At 39.0% G+C, this 11,704-nt stretch overlaps 1 protein-coding gene across 1 annotated transcript; it reads left to right on the forward strand.

Annotated features, from left to right (window-relative positions):
• Window positions 1–1,078: 1,078 nt before the first annotated feature.
• Window positions 1,079–9,830, forward strand: LOC121958920 (dexamethasone-induced Ras-related protein 1-like). Its single transcript, XM_042508103.1, has 3 exons — window positions 1,079–1,156; window positions 8,164–8,683; window positions 8,919–9,830. Exons 2-3 carry the CDS (start codon window positions 8,413–8,415, stop codon window positions 9,446–9,448), a joined length of 801 nt encoding a protein of 266 aa, XP_042364037.1. The 5' UTR covers window positions 1,079–1,156; window positions 8,164–8,412; the 3' UTR covers window positions 9,449–9,830.
• The last annotated feature ends 1,874 nt before the right edge of the window (window positions 9,831–11,704 follow it).

Here is an 11,704-nt window from a genome sequence, read left to right on the forward strand (position 1 = left end):
CTCTCCAACCTTTCAAATATGCTTCAATCTTTATTTTACCTGATAATGAGCTAATTATGCTGATTACACATTGTCCTGCATGCAACTCTTAGCAACCAGGTTGAATTGCAAGGCAGAAAGTACCTATCTGAGTAGACTATGCTATTTAAAGTTTTTGGTATTTGGTTGAAATAACCCTTTTAAAATGCAAGTACTTGTTTAATATGCTCATAAAGTAATATTTTGGTGGAATAAACCTTTAAAGTATCCTCCTGTATTTTTACGTTCATCCATATCACTGGGCGGCGCTGCTGCGTAAAATAAAGCTGGAGCCCGAAGCCCCACGACAGCGTCATCTGCGTTTGCCGCGTTGATTGGCTAATATTTCAGAGAGGAAAACATGATTGGCTGGCTGGCTGTCTGTTCAGTCTCGCGCTGCTGACACTGGCTGTGAACTTTTACTCGCCGGCAAGACGAAAATGAATTAAGTGGATTTCTTACTGGAGCACAGGTTTGAAACCATTAACTTGCAGGGAAGGTTGGAATTAAAGCGCCTGGGTGCCCACCTAAGGGATATTGTACTTACTCAAATTTCTGGTGAAACAAAACCTGTATTTAACGTGGAGTGGTTTTCGAATAAAAAATGGCTAACCGTTAGCATCGAAAAGAAGGCCCTCTTCTGTTTTCCCATGTTTGGTGGTTTGGTGGAGACGGCACCTGTTCAAGGACGGTTTCGAAGATTTCAAACGTCTTTCTGAGAGGACTGCGAACAAGAAAAGCATCAGGAGTCAGCTGGAAAATGCCGTGAAACTGGGCTTACATGGAAGAGTTGACAGTGCATACAGGCGCTCCATTGAGCAGCAAAACCAACAGGTGGAGGATAACAGGCACATGCTAGGTCGGATCATAACATGTATTAAACCCTGTGGAAAATGTGAAACAGCGCTGCGGGGCCAAGATGGGTCGACAGAGTCTCTAAACTCGGGAATATTCAAATGCATTTTTGAGACCATGTGTGAGGGTGATTAGAGGCTTCAGAACCACTACTACGCATCTTTAAAGGGACATCCAGCACTATACAAAATGAACTGTATGTGTACATGGAGGAGATAGCCAAACAAGTGGAGGAGACATCTACTCTGTGTGACACTACACAGGCAAAGGAACAACTGCCATGGTGAGTAAAAGCATATTTAATCTCATTTTTGGCTGGATTAATTGGTATAGATGGTGACCAGTGTCAGTTTGGAATTATCTAAGAGGTTGTTGTCAATGGATCAGATGTCTGGACGCCTTGTTTTTTGCCCTCAGTGGTGTTGAGCTTTTTGCTCTTGCCATGATTGCCAAGTAGGGTTATTTGTTGAGCTCCATTGTGTTGGTTTATGATGATGGAATATTGCATTCTAAATGAAGGCTTGTGACAGTGGTAACAATCTCAGCTGATCTCTCTTTCTCTGTCTCTCTATCTCTCTCTCTTCCCCTCTCCTTCAATGCATGTTTGCAATATGTATTGGAAACATGCCACTCTGCACTCTTTCCTTAAGAGTGTTTAGTGGAGCCGTGCACGACCCCTTGATATGTTAAAAAAAAAAAAAAAATCAAAAATTGCTACTTGTTTTCCCAGTATTTAGGGTGCCTGCTGGTTGGTGGTGCTCCACCATTTTTTGACAATGTCTTTATAATTTTTTTTACAACTCAGTCTGTATTGTAGCATTGTGCTGCAGGTTTTAACATTACAACCACACATAAACAGAAGCACATACTCAGACACCCACCCACCCTTACAAACACATTAACAGATGTTCTTTCTCTCTTTTGACATTTCTCTTGTTATATAATCAAGGTCAGTATAGAGCCTAAGGCTACATCTTATAAAAAAATTAAAATTGAATGGTATTTCTAACACTGGAAAGGAAAAAAGAAGAAGAATAAAAAAACACCCCACCATTTTTTTGCATACAGACACTCCACTGATAACATGGGTTGCCAGATCTGGTTGGTAAGCACCACTAAATCGTCTGAATTAACACATTTTATCCCGCTATTTGATTCATACACACAAAAAAGTAAGCATGATATTTTTTTGTTTTTGAAGGATGTGCATAATGTAACTATTTTTTTTATTTTTTCCAACATCTCTGCTTGTTTCTTGTGAACCAAACAGCAGCAGTAAGGCTTCAGTCTGAATTAGCAAAAAACATCCGTTATTTGTCTCTCATACCTCATTTTCAAGCTTTTCACTTCCTTTCCTGGTGTTATAACAAAAAAGAAAAAGAAAATATTTATGTCCACTCACAAATCCTTTAAACTTTCAAATAATTTCTGCAACAGTTAAGAAAAGAAGAGTTGCATTGTTTGAATCCAAAGTTTAGGCTCTTTTGAGCTCATAAGTAGGTCAAAGTGATGTTAAACCACGCATTTATTCTTCTTTCTTAAGTTCATGAACTCATTTAAATGTTGTTCTCTGCAACAGAAGCCTTGGAGAAAAAAATACCTTTTCTACAGCCACCTGGCTTTCATCGCGTTTGTGCTGTCACATCTCTATCAAACAGTATCTGTAGCTACAAAAACACCAGCTGCAGCACAGCAGTCGCCAATTTAGATATGCCACATTACACCGAGTGCTCCCTGAAACCATGCTGGACTTCTCTTTTTGGAATAATTAAAGTGCTAGTGTAGTTTAATTGAGGTAACATTTGGGTATTTGCATGTTAAGTTCAGAAAAAGAGAATTTGCCACACTACCCACACACAAAAACGGCCACTATGAGCTTTGGTCTTTTGGAGCTGAACAGTGTGTACTATTTTTCTGAAATATCCTTTTTAAGTGTGATATAAACATGCGCTTTCACCCGCATGGTTCAGATTATCATGCTACTTAGTCTCATGATAACTGTAACTTTTATAACCTTTCTTATTTGTTCCACAACAATTTCTTTATAGCCGTGCTTGTGGCTCTAGGTTTTGGTTGGTTGGTTGTTGGTTGGTTGGTTGGTTGGTTGGTTGGTTGGTTGTTGGTTGGTGGTTGGTTGGTTGGTTGTTGGTTGGTTGGTTGTTGGTTGGTTGGTTGGTTGGTTGTTGGTTGGTTGGTTGGTTGGTTGGTTGGTTGGTTGTTGGTTGGTTGGTTGGTTGGTTGTTGGTTGGTTGGTTGGTTGTTGGTTGGTTGGTTGGTTGGTTGGTTGGTTGGTTGATCGGTCGGTACACCACGTTGGTCTAGAGTAAGTATTCCAACAACTGTTGGATGGATTGCCAAGAAACTGATTAACTCTTTAATGTTCCTCTCAGTATCAACTTTGGAAATCCCTTGGTGTTTAACCTAGTAAACCCATCTATGAGGCAGTGCAATATGTAGGAGAATATACCCACTTACTTCTTGGTAGCCTACCCATCTAACTAGTTGTACACCCACCCAGGCTGTTTTCATGCACTGATTGTATTTTTGCCCAAAAAAAGTGATGCATGAGAATCCACGGATAATCCACGAAATCAAGCTTTTTTTCCCCAGGTTATTTTTTTTTAGTTGTTTTGGGGTTTTCATTTTTTTTCTTTATTTTTCTTATTTATTTAAAAGTGTTTTTGTCTTATTTTCGGGTATTTACTGGTTACGTCTTACAAACTTTTACTCATATCTTGCTAATTTGTGTCCATCTATTAAGTTGCTCATTGCCTCCTTTTCATGCTTTTGAAAAAAGAAATTCAAGCCAATTCATCCAGGTTAAAAAGAGTTAAATTGCTCATATTAGTCTTTATTCACTCAGTCAATTTATTATTAACTTTGTTTTCTTGGTTTTGGGGGTTTCATCCCCTCCTGTGTTCCTGTACTGTCTTTCTGTCATTTGTCCGTCTACACACCTGCACTGCATCGGCCTTGTTAGTTGTAACCTGCTCCACACCAATTTTTCACACCAATTCTTCCTTTTAATCACTGTTTTCTCCTCACCTGAGCCTCTCTGTCCTTTTCTCCAACTGCACGTCATCCCATCATCAGAAGACTTTGTATTTAAGTTGTGGTTTTCACTTCAGTCTGTTTGATTCTCGGTTTTGTTGTGATTTCTTCTTCTCTCCTCCAACTTTAAATAAAGGGTGATCTGTCTGCGTTTCTGTTGCCTGCAGAGAACCCAGGTAATCTAAGATTTGGGCTAAATTTGATCAGATTGGCAACCTAGATTGACATCAGTTTGCTTGTGCTGCGTTTAGATGCCTTTCACAATCATTTGAAACCTGCAACTTGGCAAAAAAAAGTCAACGAAACTGCAAAACATGGGCAAGGACATGATCTGAAAATTTGCTGTGATAGATTATTAGATGTTATATATAGAAAATTCCACAAAACTGTATTTATAAGGCTTTTAGTTATATATTTATTTATTTTTTTAACAAGAAAGTTAAAACAAAATTTAGCACTTCCTTGTAGTCATTCTTCTGGTTTTTACTTTCCTTTTTTTCTTCTTTTCTTTCTTTCTTTTTTTTTTTTTTTTTAACAAATTTCTTGATCTTGAATTTTTGGGCCATTTCTTGTTGCTTGTCGCCCTTCCATGATTTTGAAAGTGATTTGTTTTTTGCACAGGTCATGATTACTAATCAATCACCTAATGATCAACTATTTGGCTGTTGGAAAGTTTGGCTTACTGTCTCTGGTTAATTTGAATGAAGCACTACATTACATGTGGATCTGAAGAATTTTCACTCTCTGATCACAGCCCAGTCATACAGGAGGTAGATTAAAAGCAGGTGTTAACGGAGTGGATATATTTAATAGTTAACGCCAGTGATTGTGCTGTCTTCACAAACTACATTTCCCATGTTGTCTGTATCTCTCACTGTCTTTTATGAGCTGCCCAACAGAAGTCATATTTGCTCGCTGTCTACACCATTTGTTTTTCCACTCTCCTCTGCGTTTCCTGCTTCACTGCTGTACTACAGTCCACCCATCCTCCCGCGCACTGTCATTATCTATCAGCCAGCCACACATGCCACCTCTTCCTCATCACTGCTGCTCACAAAAAAAATCAACTTGCAGCTCAAATATTTGTTCCTTGCCTGATGTTCCTGAGATGGAATGAAAGAGGAAGAGCTGACTGAAGGGAACTGTTTAAATAGTTTTCCACTCTGAACATCAGTGATTTTTCATTGTATCTTTATTTAACTTTTTTATCTTTTACTTTGTTTTTTGTATCACTGTTAAATATTTTTATTTATTTATTTAACATAGTTAATACATAGTTTTACTTTTGATCTTTTACTTCTATTTTTTGTATAACTGTTAATTCTATTTTACTTGTATCTTTATTTATTTTTATTTATTTATCATAGTTATATTTTCAACTGCAGTATTTTATTATTATTATTATTATTATTATTATTAAAATTAGGTATTTACCTACATAATGTATATATACTTGTCTTGAAATGGACATTGAAACCATATATATATATATATATATATATATATATTTCATATATATATATATATATATATATATACACGTGTCCAGGTCATCTGACACTGTGGCTCAATGTGGACATCTTGTTAATCTTAGCAGGATGCCTCAGGAAAAAGAAAAACATCAAGGTTAACAGCAGCTGTGAGAGGTCGGAGCAGCACTGACTCTTTGACGCACTCTGTAGTTTGTTAACCTGAGCTGACACGGACACGGACAATACACGTACTGATTACCCAGGAGCGTGAAGTCTCAGGGGCCAGTCACACGATCAAGGGGAGTTATTTTGGTGGAAACCGGAGTGGGACACATCGATCTGGTTGCAGCTTGGTTTGGTCAGTGATCCCAGTTCACACCCAGTTGGACTCACAAAGAGTTGCTTTAAGGACAAATTTTAGTTTTCTTAAAGCTCAGTTCGGAGTCTTTGCTGTCACTAAATCTGACTTGTGTTGAAGATTCTGTGTTCATACTGTAAGAGATCATTAATCTGTCTTATCGGACTAAGCAATATATTTATATTGTGGCGACCATGATATGACACAAGATAATGTCATAGATTTTGGACATCATAATACCATCAGTGTTGTCTTTTCCTGGTTTTGAACTTCCTGGACTGTTCTAGCGATACTGATAAATATTGCCACTTGATGATGGGACTTTCACGTCTAGATGTGACATACTAGGCATCCTCCTGCGTCTGTTGTTGACATCCCATGTGTCAGTTTATGCCTGCTAAATGCATTAAGTCTAAAAGGGTTAATGTTTTGAGGGTGGTGTGTGAGACTCAGCGTACAAATCTGAGCATCAAACACTTGATTTTCTGCATTTTGGTGAACTTTTCTGCAGCAATTTGCAACTTTTCTGCATCAATTGTTGGTATAAATGACTTTAATTTGATCAAAATAAATGCTCTCTGTTGCCTTCATGTTCTTATTTAGGGGGACAAATGTACGTGTACATTAAATATTGAGGGGCCCGTGTCCCCTGTGTCCACCCTGAAAACTACACCGATGGTAAAAAGTACATTAACCTCTAGTCTTGAATTCTGTCTTCTCAACCTGTCCAAGCTCTCCCACACAGCTCTCAAAACACACTGTTTGAGCTCACATCCAGATCAGGACAGTGATAGTAGAGTGAACTGCTCCTTCCCTCCTCCTTGCTAAGGACAAATCATGTTTGTGCTGCAGAAAGTCATCCTTCACACCTGACTGAATGAGTCAGAATAAAGCAGCAAACACTCTTCACTTTTCAATCGACAGCTTTGAATCAACTCTTCTCGTGCCTCCAGTTTAACTCCATAACTGCCTGCTCCCTTCCACTCTCTGGAAACTCCAGTCAGTCAACCAAACACACGTCCTTTGTTTTTTTTATTGTAAATAAATGACTGCAGCAATTGACAGTTCTCTGCATTTGGCAGGATGGAAAAATCTACAAGATATGGAAGCTTTGTATTCCGATCCATCTGATTCATGCATACACACACACACACACACACACACACACACACACACACACAAATGTATGTCTCCCCTTTATCTTTTAAAAACACACGCACTCGTATACACAAGTGCCTTACAGAACCACTCCTACAGTAACTGGTTTATATATTTAAACCAGCAAAAGTAGTGTTATATCTTTATTTTATTTTTTTTGTCTGTGTTTTGTCTCCTTTCATTCCTCATCATCATTCCTTTCATAAAGGTAATTGGCAGCTATTTTGATGAACAGTCTTTTCAGTCTTGATTTTGAGTATTTTTACAGTGAGGTATTAGTACCTTAAAATCACCTTTTAAAACCAAATTCTATAGACTTCTTTGTGATATCATCTTTTTATTTATATTTTAAAAAATATAAATCTAAAGTATGAAAAATATAATCTATTAGTCTTTTTTGTCTTAATTTGTATTGACATTTTTCATCTGGGATATTGCATTATTTGTCCTCTTGTTTGAATTTTACCTTAAATTGACCCTAGTTTTGTCTTACTCGTGGCACTTTGTAAAATCTGTTTTTAAAGATGCTAATCAAATATTAGAGTTATTATTATTACTACTCCTTAAACGTAAGTAAAATAACTGAATTCTTCCTCCACCACTTGCTTCTGCCCTTTGCATCGATTAAAAAAAGATGTTTTTTTCATCTGGTAAATTTATCATGCCATTCACATGTGGGTACATTTGTACCGTGAGTGCCCCCCTTTGGTCACTTCGGTAACTGCAGCATCTCAATCCTGCAGCTCCTTCTGCCTGGTAACATAAAGCTGCAGCAGTCACTGAGGATGAATGAATGAATGAATGAATGAAGAAATGAATGAGTGTGACTTCATGTGCAATAGTGGTAAACACACAACTGTAGACTATTTTGGAAATATGGCAAGCATTAGAATAAACTGAAACAGTGCTGTTTGTCCGAACAAACATAAAAATTAAAATAAAAAAAACCTTTCGATATTTCAGGATCAGTGAGAACAAGATGTCTGTTTTGCAACATATTTTTGTTCAGTCTTGCAGAACTCATATCCGCTGTCTAGGTTTTATATTTTGAGAAACTGCCCAAAGGTTACCCTTTCAACACAGCGTGCCAAAGCGGGTTAAACGCCGGAAGACGCATCAATTATTTACTCGGTGGTGTTCTATGGAAGTTAGTATTTTGCACACTTGTCCTGTCCAATCGCCTTAAAGTTACACAATGTTTCGTCTTTGAATGGTCTGCTGGTCACTGTTCCCAGCTCTTGTATTTATTAGAAATGACAGACTGACGCACCGGAGGGAGATTGGTCCGTTTTCCCAGCGCTCAGTGAAGCCACCAGTTTCTCCTCACTGAGCTGTGACGCAGCCGGGAGGAGGGCTCCGCCGCGCGCATAAATAAGCAGCTCCTATACCGGACTTCAGACAGAAACACACAGCAGAGCCAAACGCGAGCATCTGAGCTGATAGAGGGCGGTTCAACTTGCCTTTTTACGCACAACATCCAGAGAAAAGCAAAGTGTAATCATGATCAAGAAGATGTCGCCGTCCGAAAGCGATTTTGACATCCCAGCAAAGAACTGCTACAGGATGGTGATTTTGGGATCCACCAAAGTTGGGAAAACGGCCATCGTGTCTCGTTTTCTGAACGGGAGGTTCGATGAGCAGTACACGCCGACCATCGAGGACTTTCACAGGAAACTGTACAGCATCAAGGGAGACGTTTACCAGCTTGACATACTGGATACATCAGGGAACCACCCTTTCCCCGCCATGAGGAGACTATCCATACTGACAGGTACTTATCCACATGCGTTTTACTGTTATTTTTGCATGAAGAATAGTTGCTATCACAGTTGTGCAAAAGCGCATTTAAATGCTACAAAAAGTACATCACCGTGCGCGCTGAGCGCATGGCTGCAGGGCGCACAAGTGCATGTGTAGGGTTAAAAAACACATGTTGCATCTCTAATATTTTGCACGTATTAAAAGCAAGACAGAAGTTTAACCAACGCATCCCTTTCTCCCTCCAGGCGACGTTTTCATCCTCGTCTTCAGTCTGGACAACAGAGACTCCTTCCAGGAGGTGCAGCGGCTCAAGCGTCAAATCTTCGAGACCAAGTCGTGCCTGAAAAACAAAATAAAAGAGAACATCGACGTGCCTCTGGTGATCTGCGGGAACAAGGGCGACCGAGAGTTTTACCGGGAGGTGCAGCAGGAAGAGATCGAGCAGCTGGTGGCTGGGGACGAGAAGTGCGCTTACTTCGAGATCTCCGCCAAGCGCAACGAGAACGTGGATAAGATGTTTCAGACTCTGTTCACCCTGGCCAAGCTACCTCACGAAATGAGCCCCGACCTCCACCGGAAAGTGTCCGTGCAGTACTGCGACATGCTGCACAGAAAGTCGCTCAAAAACAAGAAGATGAAGGACATTGGGGAGGCGTATGGTATGGTGACTCCGTGCGCACGGAGACCCAGCGTGCACAGCGATCTCATGTACATTAAAGAGAAAGCTATAGGCGGCGGCCAGGGGAAAGACAAAGAGAGATGTGTGATCAGCTAAGCAGAGCGTGATGCATAAACTCAACACAGATCTTTGAATGAAGGAACCTGGTGCGTCAGCTTGAGAGGCGACCCGTGCAGCCGGCTGCGCTCAGACTGACACGGGAGGTGTGGAGACGCAGGGGCCGCCGCCGCGCGCTCTGACACAGGCGCCCTCTCCAGGGACACTGACTGGACACGCGAGTCCGCTCGGAGAAAACGCAAAACAGACATTTTAGAGAATGTTTGCTTGTGCTGTCAATCAGAGCCCAATGTGACGTGGCTTCATACCTTGTGAGACTCGCGCATCAATGCGTAAAATGTGTTTTGTTGACGTCATGCCTTTACAGATGCCAAAGGGGAGAGAGAATAGACCTTGGCTCAGAAAGTGCAATGTTTGGGGGGGGGGGGGGGGGGGGGGTGTTGTTTACATCTTATCATATATTTTCTAATTGCTCAGTACACTTGAATGTTTCGTTGCAATCTGAACTATTTTTTATTGTGAATGTATATTTATTGTTAATGTCAGTTTTTGCAAAGAACTCCAACAAAATCTTAATATAATTAAAAAACTGAAAGTTATTTTGCATTGTTTCTCATTCTTTTATATCACATTAATTCTGTGCTGTTGACCTTTTTACACAAGACCCCTTAAACCACCTGCTATTCCCTTCATGTGTATCCAAAAGCCGCATGCAGTGACACACACACAAACACAAGTTTTTACCCCTTAGGTACCCTGTCCACTTCTGCATAATAATCATCATTAAATGAAAGACACCTCTAAGTATTCAGAAAGGTATGTGTAACTTCTGTCAGACTGATGCAAATATCAAGAATGTGCAGATATATTGGAGGACATCAGAAAAAAGATCAGAAAAGCTGCAAAATACATAAACACACTCAATTCAAACCAGTTCTGTATGTGTACATGGATCCAAACAGAAATAACGCTCATCAAATAAAGAACACACAGAGAGGCTGCTGTAATTCTTCTGACAAAACAGCCTTTCATGGTTGTTTGAACAGGATCCAGTGTTTAGCAGATATAAAAACAGAATATGAAACCATAATATTGGTATAGAGGTTCGAAATCTGATCTGTTTGCATCATTGTGACTCTGCGTTTGCTAAAATAAACCAAATCCTAAGCATTAATGAAGACACGTGAATGAAGTGGACCTGAAAATTGACTGAAAATCACGCACTCAAAATAGTGCCCTCAAGCACAAAAATTAACAAATTTCTTGATATATGTGAATATTCATATGCACAAACACATCAATGAGATATACTGTACATCATTTATAGTATATTTCATACTTTATTCTATACACTGTGAAATCTTACAAGTTCAGTTAATTTAAAAAAAATCCAGGAAACTTATTGCCTTGAAAAATGTTAGTAAATTACAATCTTAATGTGTAGTAATCTTATATCTAATTATTAAGTTTACTTAAAATTAAGTTATATTGAATTAATTTTGTGAAATTGTTGCAACCTAAAAATGACAAAACATTTTTAGATATATAGTGATCATAAGTTAAGATGAACAGTTATTCTTATCGTTCTTTTTCAAGGCACTTGGGTTCCAATATTATTTTACGTTAAATCAATTTGTCAGATTTCACAGCATTTATGTTACCTGTTTATGTTAGATGATTTTTTATATTTCTTTTAATATGTTTATGTGATGCACCAATAACCAAGGCAAATTCCTAGTATGAGAAAAAAAAACACAGACACAAAACACGCACAAAAAGACACAAAACAACCACAAAGAGACAACAACTACAAAGTAACACAAAACAACTATAAAGAGATACGAAATGACTACGAAGCAAAACAAAACAACTACAAAGAGACACATAACAACTATTAAGACATAGAAAACTACAGAGCGACATAAATTGACCAGAAAAAAGGACAAAATTACAGCAATAAGATACTTAGACAAGATGGAAAACTACAACAGTCTGTGTCCTGCCACTATGTAGGAGAGATGATGGGGCCTTTTGCATAACTGTGGACCCCATTGTCTCATAATCCAGCTCACAATTGTTTTTCAGATAATTTTTTCCTCATATTTGATTTACGTCTCTGGGTGGAACTTATGTGGCCTATAGGAAGACCCGCCACTGCCTCTCATGTATTTAAAAAACAGGCGGAAAAACAAACACACAGTTCGCTGGCAGATTATTACGCCCTGCAGCCTCCAAACAAACCATACAGTTTGTTCTCATCATGATTTTAATTCTGCGTTATTTGCACCAGCTTTT

The sequence above is a fragment of the Plectropomus leopardus genome, chromosome 19 (assembly GCF_008729295.1).
Source record: "Plectropomus leopardus isolate mb chromosome 19, YSFRI_Pleo_2.0, whole genome shotgun sequence".
Classification (NCBI taxonomy): Eukaryota; Metazoa; Chordata; class Actinopteri; order Perciformes; family Serranidae; genus Plectropomus; species Plectropomus leopardus.

Excerpts from the sequence above, each read along its gene's own strand:
- LOC121958920 (XM_042508103.1), top strand. The coding sequence starts at position 8,413 with ATGATCAAGAAGATGTCGCCGTCCGAAAGCGATTTTGACATCCCAGCA. Across the intron at positions 8,684-8,918 it reads GAGACTATCCATACTGACAG|GCGACGTTTTCATCCTCGTC; the intron begins GTACTTATCCAC and ends TTCTCCCTCCAG.